This window comes from Triturus cristatus, chromosome 3_1 (genome assembly GCF_964204655.1).
Source record: "Triturus cristatus chromosome 3_1, aTriCri1.1, whole genome shotgun sequence".
Classification (NCBI taxonomy): domain Eukaryota; kingdom Metazoa; phylum Chordata; class Amphibia; order Caudata; family Salamandridae; genus Triturus; species Triturus cristatus.
Genome location: NC_140583.1, coordinates 736,122,352 through 736,144,617, shown reverse-complemented (window position 1 = coordinate 736,144,617; position 22,266 = coordinate 736,122,352). Strand labels below are relative to the sequence as shown.

Sequence of the window (22,266 nt, the reverse complement as noted above, 5' to 3'; positions counted from 1 at the left end):
ATTAACTCGATTTTTTGTGTGGTGTGCTTTGATTTTATTTTGAAGGGATATAATTGTATAGAAAATATCTGCAAATGGTCAACTGGAATTGCCACCAAGGTTATAAGTTTGAGCAGGCAAGCAAACACAAGCAGATATCTCCAGCCTGGCATCTCCAGCTAGGCATTGCTAGATCCTGTACCCCCTCAAAGCTGCTGGTGCTCGCCCAGCCCACCTGTCCTCTATGCCTTCTACTCCCCTTAGACTGACAGGCAGGCCTTTAAGTGGGATTGAAAAAGTAGGGGGTTTCCTGAAAAGGGCGGCCATATATAATTTAGGGAGTGGCTTAAACATATACACTAAAATTTGCGTAGAGGGCACCCCTACCCACATATTTGCATAGGGATTACAACTGCAACTGGCATACATCACCACTGCTTTGTGCACATTGCAGAGGGCCAAGGATTGGATGACCATGTATTCGCACATTTTTGTGCCCCTAACGGGCACTGAGAGAAACTTCCACTGCCTTCAGCCTCAACTCAATTGTGCCCAGTTATCAATTATCAACTCAATTTAAGTTGTACACTAAACAAGACTAATATGCTGCCTGAAAAAATCAACATTATCCTGGAAAAAGCAAACACAGGTAGGGACAGCAACATTAAGTACAGTATGTGAAAATAAGCAGTAACAACTTGGATTACTTTAATATTTTTACAGTCATTGTTCAGGAATCAATCAGTGCTTTTGTATGAAAAGCTAAGGACAGGAATACAGGGCTCCTGAAGGGACCCGCTTCAGCGTCCATTTTAAATTAGTACCGGGTCTGAAAGTCGAAGAAACCAGGCCCACTTTAAACCATGCCCACAGGCATGGACAGGGTGCCATGTGCTGTGCCCGCCATACAGCATGAATAAACCTGCCAGAATAAACAGCACCACTAGCAGACATAGTGTGGCACTGTGGCCTCAGAATACATAAACCACACTTTGTACTCTAGTGTGTGGCCCTCTAATGACACCCCAAGTCTCATTGTGGAACAGGCAGACCACAGATGCACTGTGTTACCCTGAGCAGCAGCACGTCCCTGAAATGCACAATAATGAATTGGAATATTGTTACGAATTAGGAACGTCCGCTTGACATTGTGTTCATGTCGCTTCACATTTTTCATTCTTTAGATCTCGGCTTAGAGAGTGCTTAAGCCTACCCTTAGGCTTCCCATTTGCTGGCTCCATCATCGCTCTCATATTCTTTATCCCCATCTGTCCATAGTATGCATGTGTCATGCCTGTTCCTGTGTTTAGCCCTCCCCAAAAGCATTGGACCTTTACTACTATCCATCCACTGCTCCTATTTTAGCAACTGTTTGAGGAACTACTTTTTTCTTTGTTGAAGAGTACTTCACATGAGCACTTGTGTTTTAACTTGCTCCGACCTCCATTTTTGTAAACAGGCCTGTAAATCCTGTTCTTATCTCATCACATTTCCTGTGCATTCAAATACCAGGGCCAAATGCCAAATGGATCCATCAGCCTATTTTTGGAAGTAGCCACAGTCCTCTAGGTTGGCTCTGCAGGGATAGAATGTTTCTTACATGAATCCCCATAGCTGTGGCCCGCTCCATCCATTCTGTGATTAGACTTTAGTTTTTCTTCATGTTGCCGATGTCAGCCTCAATGCTCGGCTCGACTGGGTTACCATGGGTCTTCTATACAACATCATACTGGCACCTTTCATTTTATGATTGGACTATAGTTTTTAATTACCATGCCGATGTCAGTCTTTGCAGGGATACAATGTGTCTTTTATCTTACCTGCGGCTCACCCTGAATATTTTGTAACAGATTGTTTTTTTCACTAGTATGCCGATGTTTGTCACCCCCGCTTGGCATACTTGCAATTGTACATTGCCTAGATCGCCTCCTACTGACCACCATCTTAGGCTAAGGCCCCTGAGCATTGAGCAAGTTGCAAGCTGACGCTGCGGTTGGCGGCAGTATCCCATATATCCAACGAGACTCCTCTGTTGCTCTTTAGTGTCTCCGGACGTAGTAAGGATAAAGTACGGTTGATTCACTAAACTCCAAAAGCAAATGGTAAAATTTTTCGTTCACATCAATGTATTGAGTATTTCCTTTAAGACTATTCCCACTGTTCTAATATATTTACATTTGGTGAGTGACTGTCACGTCTGTCTAAGTGACGGGAAAGCTACTTAGTTTCTATTTCAACCCAAAAAAATCAAGCAAACCATTGTTTTCAAGTTTTGGGCTTTTTATCCTTTTTGGACTTTTGTGAGTGCGATTGGTTTGCTCCCCGTCTTGGGTTATACCACGTTAGAGCCAATCTGATTTAATCAGTATATGTGTATTAAGGTTTTTTTGAGAAACCTTGTTTCAATGCACATTTTACTTGCATGTTTTATTTAGTGAGATTATTTAAATTATAGTTTGGTGACTGACTGTAATGTCCTTTTAAGTGACTAGGATAACTACATGATTAAGTGAACCACCCTTTCCTAGTTTCTTGGTGTTAACCCCTTTTTAGTTCTCGGCTGGACAGTGCATGCGCTGTGTAGAAGAGACTGTCGTAGTTGGTGTAATGTGACACAGCTAACCACAACGCTGGGAAAACGTATGCAAAGTGTGGGGAATGTTTTAGCAAATACTGAATGCCTTCTTATTTATCTTCTCCCCACCCGCTGTCCACCCCCTCCGGTGTTGTGTAGCTTACTCCGCCCTCGCTGTCTTGCTTATCCCAACCCTGCTGCCAGACAAAAATGTGCTATGACACGGCCAGTGCTGGCCATGTCATATCGCTTTTTTCAAGGACTTTCAGCTATGTAAAACAGCAGCTGTACGGTTATACAGGATGGCTAAAAGACGTTGACATTGACCACGCCAATAACTCTTGCATTGCCGAGACCTATTGGCTTTACCAATGCTTGTTTAAAGATGGAATGGTATGACTCTTTCTTATTATCGTTCTTAAAACTCTTGATGCAAACACAAGCTCACACGAATACATTTTATATTAATTTCATGTGTCACTTCTGATTGACGCGTTTTCCAACACCGATGGTCTCGTTTTTTTCTTTATTTTGAAACATTATTCCAAACTCTTTACAGCACCTACACAGGCAGATTCCACATCCAACAACCCACACCCGGCGATTCTGAAATGTATTATTTGTCTTCCCTGCGTCTTAATACTGTGTCTTGGTCATTATTACAGTTTGTTATGGCAGCTTGCACTATCTTTTAACATGATTCGCTGAAGTGGTATGGTTTGGGGTACTCATGGAACCCTTACCGCTACCATAGAGCCTAAATCCGGTCATCAAGGTGTGTGCCTGGCACAACCAACCTTCGGACTGGCCAGACATCGGAGGTCAGAAACATATTGTTCCCATCACCCACATTAATCCACGTGCAATTAAAAAATAATATCCAGCATTTCCTTCAAAAACTAGACTGTAACGTTCCCACTGAAGCAGGTAGACACTGCTATATGTGTACAATTGTAAACACTGCTATATTTACAATGAGCTAATGTACCTATCCTGGACTCCTTGTAAAGCACCCAAAAATGTTCTGAATTATGTCAGCACTATAAAAAGGCTCATGCAACACACGGGGCACAGTTGAGCTTCCGCGAATCCACGAACCCTGGTTGACCCTGCAGAACCACCTCCAAACGGCAGGTGTCCTCCACCTGAAGTGGTGGGCAGGCATGCTTATTGATTGGGAGCCTGGGTCTTCATCGCAAATCCTGCAAAGTAACAGAAACACTCAAACAAGAGACCTGGTAGCATAAAACATTGTGACAATTCACATAAATTCCCCTATCCTTTGGAAATAGCTGCAAACAAGTTGATTCTCAAAAAACATTTAGTGAGCCTAGACAGCCATTGTAAATTGTCTCCTAGGAGTGGAGTGGTGAAGGGAGCAGATGACCCTGTCACCCTTTCTTAACAGCTGAAATCCAGCACAAGTTATTGGTCAGGTATTTAACAGTCAAGATTGCTTCCAAACTTTCTGGATTCATGGCCCAATTTTTAGAAAGAAAGACTTTCGTGACCCACCTAGCTGTAAGGGACATGAGGCGGACAATTTTTTATTTTAGCTAAAGCATTATGTGGTAGCGCACTTTAATTTACAACCAGTGCATTGTCCATTGAAATGGCCACTAAATCCGGACAGATGCACACAAATGGTGTGTGGAAATCGTGTTTCAGTGAATATGTACCATTTGTGCATCACCAAGTAAAGTGTTTTGATTGATTTTGACCTTATTGAAATTTATGTTTCCATCACACTTCAGAGTTATAAAATCAAATGTGCTTCATTTTTGCTTTCTTAACTGCTGAATGTGTACAGTTCATTTACATTTTGTTGTGTATTCCAAAAAATGACATTCCACTTCCTTTCCTTTCACGCTCCCTATACCCCAGCAATAGTATCACATAATTCACTTTGATTTTCTTTCTCTGACAGCAAAGTGAGAAGAGTTTGTAAACTCAAGTTCTCATGTTAAAAAAATGAAAAATTAGCAATTTCTCAGAAAATATGGCCTGACATTTGACCTCAGTCTTTGAAGCACAGCAATTGTGACAACATAAATATAGAATTTCAAGGCATCTTTATCGCTTGGACTTCAAGACCACCAAAAATCAGGTCATGACCCACAGTTTGGGAAACACTAGGCTGGACGATTACACATGCTGCAGTGCCTTAATTTTACAGGCTTAGGTGCTTTGGTACTGAGTTTCGACAGTGGGAGCACGCCCTGGGCAGAGATTTATAGGTGCTGGGGCGCCATTCTTTGGCAGGCTTGTTATGGCCTAAATAGACTCACCAAGCAAACGGTGGCAAGGCCCATTCTAGTATGGCTTAACCTTTGGTGCAATGAATTTGGTCCTTTCTTTAGACTCCCTGTGTGCGAGTTTCTCTTACTAGCCCGGGCTGAACAGACTCATTGGTTTATCTTTGTAGAGCTTTGGGCTATACTCTTTCAGGACTCTCCTTAGTTCTTGTGCCTAGGGGATTGGCAGAGAATAAAAAACGCTATTAAAGGCTGGTCTTGAGGGAGGAGGACCACAGGCTACTAACAATGTTCAAGGCCCAGCTTTTTCCCCGAACAGAAGCCATCACATGACTTCAAGAGCTACCTCTCTGTGATCTCCAAGACTATGCCAAGCCTACAAAGCTCTCAATGATGCTTGCGAATGGACCAGCTCTCTAGGTCTAACAGGGTCAGCTTGAGAGATGGGAAACCATTGGACGAGTGCACATGTATGTGCTCCACCAGCAGTGTTAAGACTGGTATGCATTTTGCTCTTTTCTGTTCTCTGGTTGGCTGACTCAGGAATGACGTGCTTAAACCCCCATTCCTGACTATGTGCATTTGGTCTGCCAGGTATGCTATGCTGTACTTCTACTCCATAATCGACCCCATACTGGCCTTTGGTGTTTCTCAGTTTCTTTCCAGAGCATGACAACCACATAAGTGATGTCTGAAGAAGGGTTAAATAGTGTTAGCCTCCATCTTTTATTTTGCTTTTTATATTTATTCACATTCTGTTGTACCGATGACTATTTTGATTGCTGTCTCTTTTACCAGGACTTTATTTGATAAAGAAATAAACTGTATTTCAATGCTTTATAATTGGTTGATTACTGTTTGAACTGTATATTGTTATTATGTGCAATACATGATGGTGATGAGTAGAAGGGGGAAGAGCCGTGGATGGATCTACACATCCAGAGCAAGGAATTTGTTAGGGGCCTTGTGTTTTTATATTCAGCTTGGTGCCTATTGGACTAGGTGGCAACATGGCTAGGGCACTGTAGAGGCTTTCTTGGTGATGTTAACGGCCAATAAAATGTGTAGATATGTAGCGGAAGGTTATCACAGGAGTTACGTTAACTCAGTAGCTGGGAATTGTTGAGGGTGGAATGAGAGTTGAACGTGAGGATGTCAACCGTATGTTGAAACCAAAGAGCATGCTTAGATTCCTGGCAGAGGGGAACGGTGGTAATATAAAAAAAAACTAGAACTGGGGTAATAATTTTGTTGGCCAGAAAAAGTCAAGAAATTATTTAGACAGGAGTGCCAAGGCCATTGTAGCTACTAAACTAGGTTGCTTTTCAACATAAACATCAATATTGGCATCCTAGGAGGCCTGCCAGCGCTGCCTAGTCTTTTCACTTGCCTTCCAATTACAACACCAAGTGTCCTAATGTTCTCCTTGCGCATCAAGTGATAGTTTCCAATACCTTGTCCTGGAACCATGCCTCAGCTATAAAATACACCTCCTGGATCTTATACACCCTGGATATATTTAAAAGCCTACATTATACTTCCCTCCTTTCTCCCATATGTAAGGCCATAAGCTCACTAGGCTTTCAGTTCTTGGTTGTCTACAATCTCTATCCTTCAAATGTAAGTTAGTGTTACTGGCGCTGGGGAGGATTAGAAATACTGCCATGATATGTCTGCCTTTTCAGGATCACTGATGACCGGTGAGAGATACCCCTTCCAAATTGAGAAAACTGCTGCAAAAAGGACATACAGAAGCTATATCTCCATAGATAGCTGCCTCAGACTAACATAACCCGTTGGGCATAGAAGAAGTGACTTATCAGAGGGTCCAAAAGCATAGTTGCATTCAGTTGAACGCTTGGAACCTAGATGAGATCTTGAAGAGAAACAGGTCACAAAAGGAAATAAAGCATAACTAGAAACAATCAATTTTCCAAGCTCATTTATCTTTAAAACATCTAGCAATGTGATGGCCTTTCAAGCTCTTTATTTTCTTTCACAGCTACACCAACGACAACATCAACTACGTCAACCAAAACATCCACCCCAACTACAACACCCACCACAAAAAAAACATCAACCCCAACCACCACAACAACCACCCCAACTACAACACCCACCACAACAAAAACATCAACCACAAAATCCACCCCAACTACAACACCCACCACAAGAAGAACATCAACGTCAACCACCACAACATCCACCCCAACTACATCATCTACCCCAACAACATCAACCCCAACAACATCAACCACAACCACCACAACAACTGAGATCACAACTGAAACAGAGTTCACTTCTTCAGAATCAACACCTACCGAAACAGTGTCCCCCACCACAGAAACTACAGCATCTTCCCCAACCACTACATCAACTCTGCCAACCACAACATCCACATCACCTACTACAACGTCAACTACCAGGACATCCACTTTAACCACAACATCCACCAGGAGAACATCTACCCCAACTACAACACCAACCACAACAAAAACATCAACCAAAACATCCACCCCAACTACAACACCCACCTCAACAAAAACATCAACCCCAACCACCACAACATCCACCCCAACTACATCAACTACCACAACATCCACACCAACCACAACATCCACATCTCCTACTACAACGTCAACTACCAGGACATCCACATTAACCACAACATCCACCAGGAGAACATCTACCCCAACTACAACACCCACCACAACAAAAACATCAACCAAAACATCCACCCCAACTACAACACCCACCTCAACAAAAACATCAACCCCAACCACCACAACATCCACCCCAACTACATCAACTACCACAACATCCACACCAACCACAACATCCACATCACCTACTACAACGTCAACTACCAGGACATCCACATTAACCACAACATCCACCAGGAGAACATCTACCCCAACTACAACACCCACCACAACAAAAACATCAACCAAAACATCCACCCCAACTACAACACCCACCTCAACAAAAACATCAACCCCAACCACCACAACATCCACCCCAACTACATCAACTACCACAACATCCACACCAACCACAACATCCACATCACCTACTACAACGTCAACTACCAGGACATCCACATTAACCACAACATCCACCAGGAGAACATCTACCCCAACTACAACACCCACCACAACAAAAACATCAACCAAAACATCCACCCCAACTACAACACCCACCTCAACAAAAACATCAACCCCAACCACCACAACATCCACCCCAACTACATCAACTACCACAACATCCACACCAACCACAACATCCACATCGCCTACTACAACGTCAACTACAAGGACATCCACATTAACCACAACATCCACCAGGAGAACATCTACCCCAACTACAACACCCACCACAACAAAAACATCAACCAAAACATCCACCACAACTACAACACCCACCTCAACAAAAACATCAACCCCAACCACCACAACATCCACCCCAACTACATCAACTACCACAACATCCACATCACCTACTAGAACGTCAACTACCAGGACATCCACACTAACCACAACATCCACCAGGAGAACATCTACCCCAACTACAACACCCACCACAACAAAAACATCAACCAAAACATCCACCCCAACTACAACACCCACCTCAACAAAAACATCAACCCCAACCACCACAACATCCACCCCAACTACATCAACTACCACAACATCCACACCAACCACAACATCCACATCACCTACTACAACATCAACTACCAGGACATCCACATTAACCACAACATCAACCAGGAGAACATCTACCCCAACTACAACACCCACCACAACAAAAACATCAACCAAAACATCCACCCCAACTACAACACCCACCTCAACAAAAACATCAACCCCAACCACCACAACATCCACCCCAACTACATCAACTACCACAACATCCACACCAACCACAACATCCACATCACCTACTACAACGTCAACTACCAGGACATCCACATTAACCACAACATCCACCAGGAGAACATCTACCCCAACTACAACACCCACCACAACAAAAACATCAACCAAAACATCCACCCCAACTACAACACCCACCTCAACAAAAACATCAACCCCAACCACCACAACATCCACCCCAACTACATCAACTACCACAACATCCACACCAACCACAACATCCACATCGCCTACTACAACGTCAACTACAAGGACATCCACATTAACCACAACATCCACCAGGAGAACATCTACCCCAACTACAACACCCACCACAACAAAAACATCAACCAAAACATCCACCCCAACTACAACACCCACCTCAACAAAAACATCAACCCCAACCACCACAACATCCACCCCAACTACATCAACTACCACAACATCCACACCAACCACAACATCCACATCACCTACTACAACGTCAACTACCAGGACATCCACATTAACCACAACATCCACCAGGAGAACATCTACCCCAACTACAACACCCACCACAACAAAAACATCAACCAAAACATCCACCCCAACTACAACACCCACCTCAACAAAAACATCAACCCCAACCACCACAACATCCACCCCAACTACATCAACTACCACAACATCCACACCAACCACAACATCCACATCACCTACTACAACGTCAACTACCAGGACATCCACATTAACCACAACATCCACCAGGAGAACATCTACCCCAACTACAACACCCACCACAACAAAAACATCAACCAAAACATCCACCCCAACTACAACACCCACCTCAACAAAAACATCAACCCCAACTACATCAACTACCACAACATCCACACCAACCACAACATCCACATCGCCTACTACAACGTCAACTACAAGGACATCCACATTAACCACAACATCCACCAGGAGAACATCTACCCCAACTACAACACCCACCACAACAAAAACATCAACCAAAACATCCACCACAACTACAACACCCACCTCAACAAAAACATCAACCCCAACCACCACAACATCCACCCCAACTACATCAACTACCACAACATCCACACCAACCACAACATCCACATCACCTACTACAACGTCAACTACCAGGACATCCACATTAACCACAACATCCACCAGGAGAACATCTACCCCAACTACAACACCGACCACAACAAAAACATCAACCAAAACATCCACCCCAACTACAACACCCACCTCAACAAAAACATCAACCCCAACCACCACAACATCCACCCCAACTACATCAACTACCACAACATCCGCACCAACCACAACATCCACATCACCTACTACAACGTCAACTACCAGGACATCCAGATTAACCACAACATCCACCAGGAGAACATCTACCCCAACTACAACACCCACCACAACAAAAACATCAACCAAAACATCCACCCCAACTACAACACCCACCTCAACAAAAACATCAACCCCAACCACCACAACATCCACCCCAACTACATCAACTACCACAACATCCACACCAACCACAACATCCACATCACCTACTACAACGTCAACTACCAAGACATCCACATTAACCACAACATCCACCAGGAGAACATCTACCCCAACTACAACAGCCACCACAACAAAAACATCAACCAAAACATCCACCCCAACTACAACGACAGAAACATCAACATTATCAAGTAAGTATGATCATTTGCAAATTTCACTGTACTAAACTAGCATTTTGCCCCCTTAATTATTGCTTGACCTGGAATAATTATCTATTCTTACTTAAACTCGTAGATGTGGGTCGCAATTGGTAACTCCGTGAAGAATTTTGATCAAGAATCTACCCTTTTTTACATTCATTTCATGATTTTTATGGAATTATTTTACCTCTGAGCAACTAATGTGCAACAAAGTTTAAACATGAACAATTTTGCAAATGATCTGAAAATCCCTGGAGCAAAAAAACATGATTAATATTTTCATAGCCACATTTAATGTTTAACTGCTATCACATGCGAAACATTTTCTCAGTTATGATACTTTTATTTTGATTCTAAAATTTGGCTGTGAATCTAACAGAATGAAGGCTCACACACCCACTCTAGTTTTAATAGTCAGCATAGTAAAAATACCAAGCACAAAGCCTTAAAGACAATGTGTTTCCTGACAGGAAGCCAGTGCAGGGAATGAATCCCCTCCTTAGCGGAATGTCTCTTGGGAATGTTCAGTGGTGAGCTGCTGCATTCTGTACAACTTAAAGTTTGTTCAGGGGTGGAGCTATTGATGTTCAGATACAAAGCATTGCAGTATTACAACCGTCATTTAACCAGGGCAATGATGACTGACTGGTGTAGTTTCGATGGGATGTAGGAGATTACCTTTTTCAGGGTCCTCAGGATGTGAAAACAAGTGTTGGCAGTGCGACTGACCTGAGCATCAAAGTTCAGAGCGTCATCAAAGATGTCCCCCAGGTTTTTGGCTGACCTGATGAGGGGCGCAGACCTCTGGCCACCACATGCTTGACCAGATGGTGTTTTGCGAACCAAACACAAGCACTTCAGTCTTGTCTGCATTGATCTTCAGGGAGTTGTCCTTCATCCAGCAAATGATGCTGGTCATACACTGATTACACCTCCCCACCACTCCTTGCAGGTCATTAGAAATGGAGATGATGATTTGCGTGTCGTCAGCATATGACAGCGCTTGAAAACCAAATGAACGTATCAGGTCAGCTAGAGGGGCCACATAGAGATTAAAAAGAGTAGGGCTCAGAGATGAGCCCTGTGGTACCCCACAGGAAAGACTGAAGGCCTTGGCCTTAAAGACTCCACAGCTGACTGTCTGTACCCTGTTAGATATAAATGAGTGGAAAAGCTGCAAGGCTGTCCCACTGAAACCCACTAAACTAATGAATGCTGCCGATGGGTAAGGCATTATAAAGATACTCGCCCCAACCTTATGAATCTGGGCTCTGATGCTGTCAGTGGCCACAATAAAGGCCGTTTCTGTGCTGTGACCAGCACAAAACACGTTCTGAGAGAGATCAAGAATCCCTTGAGTATCAATAAATTTCATCAGCTCCTGATTGATAAATATTTTCAAGATTCTAGCAGGAGCAGGGAGCAAGGAAATAGGACAGAGATTCTTCAAGTTATAGGGATTGGCATTGTGTTCCTTAAGGAGCGTAGTAATAGTCGTTTCCTTCCAGATGCCAGGATAGATTCCAGATTGGAGCGCAGAATTTAACACCTTGCATAGAAATGTGGCTATCGCGTCCGGAACAAGCTGGAGTAAGGAATGCGTACACAGGTCTGAGGAGGCTCCTGATTTTAAACTCAGCAGTAAATCCTTGGTTTGCTATATAGAAATATGAGGGAAGGCACCAAGGAGATTTTTAGTAGGACAGTAAGCAGGCTTATCAAAGGAGATTTCCTCTACCACAGGCGGGTCAAGGTCTCGAATGATGCTGAGTACCTTTTCTTGGGAATAAACTGCAACTTTGTCACAGAACTCTTGGGAGGAGTTAAGCGTCCGTTGCCTCGGACGTTCTGATAACTCCTTTATTACTTTAAACAGAATATTCGAGGAGTTATTGGTAGACCTAACCATCTCTCTATAAAAGCAGGCTTTGGCCTGTACTATGGCCTGTTTATGGTTCCGAAGACGTTCCTTCTGTTTCTCCTTTTCACTGGTTAATGGGTCAACACTCCACTTCCGCTCTTGTCTGTGGTATTCCTGCCTAAAGAGCATGAGTTTAGTAGAAACCCAAGGGTAAGAGGGTTTACTTCTTTTGACAACCCTACTTTTATAGGAAGCAGCAATGTCCAGGGCATCATAAACCCAGTCACGGAAGCCTTCCGCAGATGGGGAGTGCGAACTGTCCCTAGCAGCAAATAAAAAGTCCAGGGCTGCTTCCCATCCTTCTGCTGTGATCTTGTTGAAGTTCCTACAGCCTAGATGTCTAGGGATGGTCAGGCTCATTGTAGTAGGGAATGAGGAGCAGTAGCTTAAACAGGATCAGCCAGTGGATCAACCCAACTAAGGGGCTGGACTTCCTCAATGACTAAGTTATAAAGATTTGTGAAAATCCCATCTAGGATAGGGCCCGCCATTTCCGTGACTGATCACACCAGCTAGTCAAAGCCAAAGGTGGTCATGATTTCCAGGAGGATGGCAGAGTCCTAACTTAGAGGATCATCGCAATGAAAATTAAAATCCTCTCAAATAGATCATTGGGCGGCAGTCAAGTATGGTTCTAGGGTCTGGCACCAAACCTCCCCAAAGTTAGCTTGCTAGCCTGGTGGGGGATATACCAAAAGACCCACAAACGTGTAGGTAGATGAAATTTTAATCCCAAAAGTAGCTGCCTCCAGGGATACACCTATGCTCTTATCCACTGGGTGAAAAGTACAGCTAAAAGACTCATGAGCAATTAGGGCTAAACCACCCCCCTCCGGCCCGGACGATCACATCTAAGGATGGAGGGACTGCATCTATAAAGTCGAGGCCAGAGTCTCCCTTGGCCCAGATCTCAGTAATAAATAGGCAGTCGAGGGACAGTGTCTGGATTACAATAGAGATTTCGGATTTGTGTTTATTAAGGGAACATGCATTAATTAATGCCCCACGAATGTGCCTGGGATTGTTCACCTCCTTAGTCTTATCTTTAGATGTTAGGTTAAAGTCGACTATGCGTGTAGGATTGAACTGACAGTATTGGCAGTGCCCCACCTCACTGCTAAACAAATTGAGCTTATCAGAGCACGCCCCATACTGATTTCTAGGACATAGCCCTAAAAGTTGGGCACAAGAATATTGTCTAACCCAAGTACCCTTAGCTCCAGATTTCAAACAGGCATCATCCTTGGCCCCTAGTGCCGTCCAGGCGTGGACGGGCACAGACGGACTTGCCTTTGGCATGCCTTTGGCACACCAGGGGCACATCCGCTGTGCACTGGCGCCAGCTTGAACTTAAATGGCTGATGCGGTAGTCCAGCAATCAGAAAATGTGGACGTTTCTGCTCCCTCCACTCAAACGAGAGCCATGGCGGACTGGGGAGATGAAAAAGAGCCAACAAACCCTAAACATACTGGAACTCTAATCAAAAGAAAAAATAATAACACATTGGAAGACGAAATAAAAGACAGATTAAAGGGTAATCTTTTTTAAAAAGTGTCAGTACCTCCACTCGCCTGCTATTCTGATGCGCGCCAACTTGAACTTAAATAGGGGCGTCCATGATGTGTATCAGTTGGTCAGCAGCCACCCAAAATGGCCGATGCAGCAGTCCAGCAAACAAAAAATGAGGGAGTTTCAGCTCTCTCCACTCAAACGAGAGCCATGGCGGAGCGGGGAGCTGAAACAGAGCAAACCAACCCTAAACGTGCTCGAACTCTAGTCAAGAGTTAAAATAACAACATATAGGAAGACGAAATAATAGACAGATAAAAGGATTTGAAGAAAAAAGGATTTGAAGAAAAAAAAAAAGATTGGCAGCACCTCCACTCGCCTGCTATTTCATAGCACTTCCTATTGCACTGGTTCTGGCATCTGTAAAGGATGATGTACTCAAAATATGGTGGCATGCAAAGCTCATTCTAAGCATAAGAAGAGCTGCAAATGGGTCAAACACATCAAATATTTATAGGAGGAAAAGAAGCAGAGGAGCCACTTGCTAAATGGGGATGTGTTAAAGAAATAAATGTATATACCTGCATTCCTAGCGCTGTTGCTAATAGTTAGCCCTTGAGATAGTTCTTAGTCCAGAAAATGTACTTTTATAATAATGTTTTTAAATATTAACCTGCCCAAAAAAATATATACACATACATATATATATATATATGTATATACATATATATATATATATATATATACATATTTTTTTCTTTTTTTTTATTGCCAATAAATCCTCCCCAGTGTGTAAAAACAAATATTCTAAATATAGAACCCAGTCAGCATAAAGTTAAATACACTAGCCCGAATTCAACTTTCAGTTGTGATAAACCTACTGGATAGTGTTAATGTGCTACAAAAGAAAAGCATATACACTTAAATAATACGCATTGTTGCATGAAACACTTTTTAAATAGTACCACGTTATATATCCCCCGACAAAAATCACTCTTTCTAAAAACATTGAGAGATAAACGTGCAGAATCGGGCAAACAATGTCTACTGGAAATGAAAATGAGAATGACACTCAGATGCTCCAAATCTTTCCAAAGAGTATTCAAATCAATTAGTTAATCATGCGATATGAACAATACATACCAAGTAAGGTGTATTATGGTCCTATTTTGCCATCTTGGGGTTAAGGTGACATTTATCACCCACATGTTTCTCGGCGTCATGGTTTACTGTTTTGTTTTACTCTTGTGTTCACAAGAACCCCTCAACTGCAATATAGGACCATATTACATACTTACCCCTTAAGCATATATGTGTATATATATATATGTATATATACATACACACACACACGCACACATACACCTCGTCTACTTCCCTTGATGAACTATATCATCAAGGCTCGTAGATGCAGAGTTAGAAATAGTAAAGCTACAGTTTATTAAATATATGTAACTAGTCCTATTTCTTGTAGATTGATTTTTATGACTTCGAAATTCTGACAGCTATCCAGAGGAGTTAGCCAATATGAAGAAGATTGAACTAGTATGTCTCCGCAAGTATTGTCTATTCTTATCCATAAAGTATGGAAACCTTTCTTCCTCCCCGGTCCACGGTCCCGAAAGCATCGCCCTCAGCAATGCATCACCTAACTCACCCACTGTTGATGATTACTTTGTGAAACTTCAACACCCTTTTTGTTGAAGTATTTCAACATTCAACATCAGAAGTTATCTGAATAGTCTCTCATTTAATGGACTCAAAGGCATCTGCTTTAGCTGTCCTTTCCGTATATTGGATGCAGTAAATCCCAACTATACTGTCATAGCAGATGAACCCTCGTTGAAGCCTGAAGAAACAACAACCGGTGCATTACACTGCACTGCACTCCACGGCAGCAAGCAGAGTGCATTGCATCCACGCCGTTCTAGGAAGGGCAGGAACTAAGCAATGTCATGAGATGTTAGAACCTGACAAACACTAACAATCGTAGTGTGCTACCCTAGAACATGCAGATGTCTGAATTTGCCACTGTAAAAACCATTGAAAGGACACAGGACGGTCAATTTATCTGGCTAAGTAAAATATCAAACGACACAACTATCCTCCTTGTTAGGTAAGTATTCATAGTCGTGAATAATCTCAAACCTATACTATGCAAGACATAGCATATGTCCCATAATTCCTGAAAAGATAAAGGTCTGCCGCCTTTCTCGCTTGTACAGGGAAGAGCTTTGCCGAGTTTAGTGCAGCATTTCGGTAGCCGGTGCAAAACATGGCAAGTTCTAATTTTCTGAGCGCACAGCCAAGTACCGTCTGTAGAGTTGCATGGCCAACAGGCGTGCACTCTACAAATGCCGAAGCAAACCGAGGAAGCCAATCCGGTTCCTTTCGGCTCTGGCCGCCGACCATGAATGGCCGCCATGGCTGGCCTCCTTTGTAGACGTTGAGTCATATTGATGACAGCAATGTCGGAGGAGGCTGGTAAAACTGGTGGGCTACGTTACTCTATAGATAAATCTTGAACACCAAAATTCACCTGCGTTTCTCGCGTGCCACCACAAGTTTTCGCCTAAAAAGGACAAAATTGTGTTATAAAAGCAGTAAACAAAAATCCCTGGAGCATTTCATGACTGATACCAAAGTGTATTTTTTTTTTTGAACGATCATTGAATTTTCCTTTCGAATTTTTGGCAGCATGTAAGATTAATGTACTCGTTTCAGGGTTTTCATTCTGGGCCTCCTACGTCATCCAACCTACAAGCTAAATTCAGACTGCGAAACCAGAGATATTCCCAGATGCTGAAGCACACATTTTATAAACCTAAAGACTTATGTTTAAACCACTTTGACTTTGTAACCTCCAAGTCATTGCTGTGAATGGTACATTTTGGCATTTATTGTTATGGCCATTGCAACTATTATATTTTCAGCTGATGTAATCCTTAATCACATAAAAGTTTGTATAACCAAGTATGTTTTTTCTGGTTATTTTTCAGGTACAACTGGCACATCAACAACAACAGGTAAAAAAAGAGGGGTTTAAGACTTTTTCTCTGAATTATGCCTTGGAATTTCAAGTCATGTTGACAACGGTAGCGAGCAGGGCAGTGGTGAAATGAAGAAGAGATGCTGGGATGGCTCAGGGTCTTGTTTAGACTCGGTCTTGTCTGGGCTCTTGCCTGAAACATATTCAGTGGTTCTCAATTTTGTAGCAAGATTGACTTTTCCTGGCATTCTAACATGCATTTACAGAAGTGACCATACAGGTTATGTTTCCAGAGCCTGAAAGAGAATAGTGGCAAGGTCATTCACTTTCGGAAAATCGCTGTGTCCTTTTTGTCCTTCTGTTCTGATGGACAGCTGTCCCAGTGTTTCATGACGAAGACTGCCTTATTTACCTAGCAAATCCAGGCCCGAAAAGGAAGGTATCTGGTACTCCTTTGGTAATTTACCTAGCATCGAGATGGTAGTAAATTAGAATCACAGATCACAGTCTGTGTTTTTTCTCACCATTTGAGTTCAATCAGCATCAGCAAACTCTGTCACCTTTACTGGTGACAAACAACTTTCAAGGACAATCGCCTGGAACATACTATATCACCTATCATTTCTATTATCTTTGCCACAACAGTTAGGCATCTTCTTAAGAATGGAGAAAGAACAGTGTGCAGCCTCATTCTATGATGGTGATATCTGTCGGAGTCCACCTAGCTAATGAATAATGTGTTCTTACTTAGACAATGAAGATTCAGGGTAATTAGATAATGTACAACAGTTTAAAGTACACGGTGAGTGATATGGCACACTCCTCCCCATGAAGTATCTACACTTTCCCTGGCCTGCACTACTGGGAGTGAGTGCAAATCTAATCATTCAGGTTAAACATCTAGGGAAGGTTACTGACTGGGACAGGGGAGATGCTGTTGATTGTTGCTAGGGTAAAGAGACTTTGCTCTGGAGGTAGTTCTTTTGGTTACCTGGGCCCAAGAGTATGGAACGACTTGCCCCTGTCGCTTCGTCAGGTGCAATCAGAAGATCCATTTTAACTTAATACAGGATAAGGTGGATAGACTAAAACTAAACCTTAGACTAAAGGATTACATTAAATTGTCTCTTAAACTCCTTCATGGCTTCCTTATGGACAGCAGAGCCCAGCTCAAACCGCTTCACATTCTACTTCAAAATGTCAGGTCCTCTGGCCCGCAACATCTTTTCAACCTGGCGATGCAATGCTAATCGATGCAGATCTTGAGATAGTCTAACACAAGCCTATGGATAATCCTCTGAATTTAATAAATGAGAAGTTGGACAAGAAGTATATCCGTACAAGGACCACTACAATGGATGGCTGTACCTGAAACTTCTCCAAAACCCTCACCCTTGAAATAGTAGTTTTCCTAATTATCTGCAGGGGTCTAGGAATTATAGTGTTTTGATGTATTTCTCTTTTTGTGCTCTCCACCTTACATGTGATACAATCTACCCCACTGCTTTCAAGACTAGAATATGTTTTGGTACCAGGCAAATGTACATATTTGCAAAGTTATCTCTCATACATTGGTACTACAAATTCATGGCTAGATGACGTGTGGTGTAGAAATTCCGGGCTTTTTCATGTCACAATAGAGCAACCTTATAGTCCCTCAGTAGACTGGGTAAATATTTGATAATACACAAGTGCTTCAGAAAAAATCATTTATAAATATTCAACAATTCATTCAATTAATAAATCGATCAAAGCGTCAAAGCGGAGGTGTAAAGAACACTGAAGCCTCTAGGAAATGTATTACCGAGTAAAATCATATGCACATAAGCACTCAAATGATTAATGGCATTTACAGTCTCTCATGAAAGAATGGCAAAAACAAGTATTCCGTTTTTTCAGTACACAAATAAGGGGAAGCAAAACTTAAGGAACTCACAAAAGTATGCATACGCATATGCCCAAAATCACAAAATAGAGATCTTTGCAACATATGTGTGAGGTTAGCCTTAAAATGGTTTAGTGTCCATAAAGTCCTTTGTCAAATCTGTGGTTTGCACTTCAGAATGTACAAAGTGACATGGAATAGACACTGAGGTTTGGGTGTATAGTGACATGTGTACATAAGACCATCCTCAGAGCATTAATTCGTATCGAAAAAGGCATACATCAGACAAGAAAAAATGCAAACCAGTGGTGAAACAAATCCCATGAGAAATTACGTGCCTTCAAAGAATTGGGACTGCTTGAACTTAGGCACAGCTTACGACCACCATCCCACCTGGTCTGATGTTCCCAAAAAGATGGCAACCCAAAAACTTTCTGCAGGTCAATCCTTTTTTGTTTAAAATCTCTTCCACCATCTGCTGATCCACTTGTGCTTAGAAAAATCAGAAACAAATTCTAATCAGAAAGCAGGGTCAAGGTGTATGTTTCAACTAGCAGGGCGCAACATCAAGAAGAGAAAAGAAGTGTGACTAACCTGAAAAACACAGACTTTCGATGACAAACACAACTGGCGTGATACGTCCTTTAGACATTTGGGCCCATATGTAGGTAAAACAGTTTTTGCGATTCGCAAAACGCAATGTAGGTAGGATTTGCAAAATATTTTGCAAATCCTACATATTCCTTATTTGCGAATCGCAAATTGAGATTCGCAAATAAGGAATACCTTCCCATTCATTCCTATGGGCTAGAAGGCCCATAGGAATGAATTGGAAGACATTCTCAATTTGCGATTCCCAATTAGAAAATCGCAAATTGAGAATGCAATTTCAAGGTTGCAAGGGTGTCAATAGGACACCCTGTTGCACCCCTGAAATAAGCATGTGTGCACATGTGGTGCACATACATGCGCTAAGGGCATGTATGTGTGCCACATGGCACTTTGAAAAATGCAAAAAAGTGCATTTTTCAAAGAAATCGCAAATTACCACCAACCTGAAGTTGGTGGTAATTTGCGATTCCTTAAGCCAAAATCGCACAACTTGGGTGCTTCCTACATTGCATTTAAGGAATCGCAATTTGGGATTCCTTAAATGCATTCGCAAAATAGGGAATCGCAAATTTTGCGATTCCTTATTTTGCGAGTGGGTTTTTGTCTGCTACATAGCACACTGCCCAAATTGCGATCGCAAACGGTGAAATTCACAGAATTTCAGCATTTGTGATCTCAATTTGGCTTCCTACATATGGCCCTTGCTGTCTTTTAGGATCACCCTGGTTTGTATGGGAGAGAGTGGAGCTTCTCATAGACCACTACAGCTAATAGGGTGTAATAATATAACAGGGCCTCAAATATTGTGGATCACCCCACATCATGCCACAGGCAACCAGTTGATATACATAGAAGGCGACCATTATAATTTTTAGTTACCCTACTAAGTCTTCTGAGGTGGTCTTCTGAGGTTACCTAGACTGTAGAAATTTGCAGGTGACTTTGTCTCAGGGTTGCTGGGTTTAGTGAATTTATGTTACTGTCCAGCATGGAAAGAATTCACATTTTTGTCCGCCACCCCATATACTAACCAAACAACAGTAGTAGGCTAAGCACTACCGTCATCACCATACCTGTGTGATCTTGTAATGCAGTTTGAATCTATGATTCTGCCCAATGCAACCATATCAAACTCTAGCGAAAGATTTTTGGGGAAGCAGCAGCTTGAGTAAACCTTCTGTGACCCTGTCGGAATGGTAGGCACCTGTCCACCATGTTCAAATGTCGAAGTCAAAGGAACTTATTAAGCGCACAAATCACCAGAAAGGTCTCATGGCGCTTACGGAGACTACATATAGGCTAGAGATCAGATCCGAACAGCATTATTGATGTTCGAATAACCAGGTTTTTAGTTCCCTGCATAAAAGCTTGTGGTCAGAGATGGAAAGAAGATGAGAAGGGAGCTTGTTCCAACAGTCGGGGCGAGAAAAGAAAAAGATCGACCACCGTTTCTTGCAGTGCGAATTCGCTGCGAGGTGAGGAGATGATTTGTGCTTGATCTTAGAGGTCTACCTGGCTGATACCAATTTAGTTTTTTAGCTAACTACCTAGGTCTGGTTCCATGTATGCTCTTATGGGCGAGACATAGTATTTTAAAACGACCTCTCTTTTTTACCGAGAGCCAGTGAAGAATCCTCAGGCTGGGAACTGATGGGGCTCTTGGTGGGAGATTTAAAATAAGTCTGGCAGCCGTGTTCTGGAAGATCTGAAGTTTTGAGTGTAGGTCTTCATTTATGGAGGCTAATAAGGCATTCCCATAGTCCAAACGACTTACAATAAGTCCATGTACCAATGGTTTTCTGGATTCAATGGGAATCCATTGAAAGAATTTGCGTAATTTCCGCAAAATCCCATAGCAAGTGCCTATTACAAGATTTACATGATTTTTCATTGACAACTTATTGTCGACCGTTATTCCGAGATTGCGCACTGCTTGTTTAGGAGATGGGCATGGGCCCAGCGTTTTAGATAATCCTTATGCAGCTTTTATGTTAAGATTATTTCTGTGCACCTTCACGACCATTATCTTCTTTGATTATTTATCTCAGTGACAACCACACTGAAAAAAACAACAGCAAAACAGTCAACAACAGATAAGAAATTTCTACCTTCAAGTGAGACATTTAGGGTCTAGGAGAAGGAGATAAACGCGTTGGTAGCACGTTTAAGAAAATATGGGGAGTGGGGGGCTATCAGGAGAATTGGGACTTCTGGAGGCAGGCAGTAACCACCATTCACCCAGCTAGAGATGGTGCTTTACTGATTGAATACCTGACTGACAGTAGTTTTCTTTTTTGCCTGGATGTATAATGGGTTATTTATTCCACTGTTTTCCACAGCACAGCTTTACCAGTAACTATTGGTGGATTTTACATAGAACAAAGTGTCCTCATACATATGAACATCTAGTGCCTCTAACATAGTGGCAAGAAACAAATTAAGGCAACATGGATTAAAGTACTAAACAAACACTATCATGCTTTACTGCTGGGTAGTTATTTTAGGAAGTCTTCACATCCTAAAGATTTCCTGAAAAAGAAGGCTAGGTTGTGTCCTTGAGTCAACTGGAAGAGTGCTTTCCAGAGACTTTGCTATGTCTATTAGGGATATATACTGTGCATTATGTACTATAGGCATCTAGTGTCTTTGCTGCTGAAGAGGAGGCCACTTGCTCATTTAAAAAGTCACAAGAACCCAGTGGAGACATTCTTCAGATACACTAGATGACGAAGGCAGTCTTCGTCAGTGAGGAGTCAAAAGAGCACCTCACAATAGATAAGAGGAGATGCAACCGATTGATGGGGAGAAGAAAAAAGAGAAAAAAACAGATGAAAATTGGTCTAACAGGAGTGAATAATTTGGTGGTACACTCCAAGTTGAGGTAGTCTTAAAAACATACATTTTTAGAGCA

General features: G+C 42.3%; 1 protein-coding gene across 2 annotated transcripts in view; it reads left to right on the top strand.

The window, feature by feature from the left end:
• Positions 1–22,266, top strand: part of MUC6 (mucin 6, oligomeric mucus/gel-forming) — a 159,696-nt gene that overhangs the window by 114,958 nt on the left and 22,472 nt on the right. The window contains exons 32-33 of one of the 2 annotated variants that reach the window (XM_085644896.1): positions 6,812–10,429; positions 16,869–16,895. In XM_085644896.1, the coding sequence (XP_085501022.1) occupies positions 6,812–10,429; positions 16,869–16,895 (3,645 nt within the window). The remainder of the gene's footprint in view (positions 1–6,811; positions 10,430–16,868; positions 16,896–22,266) is intronic. The other variant, XM_085644897.1, reaches the window with a different exon arrangement.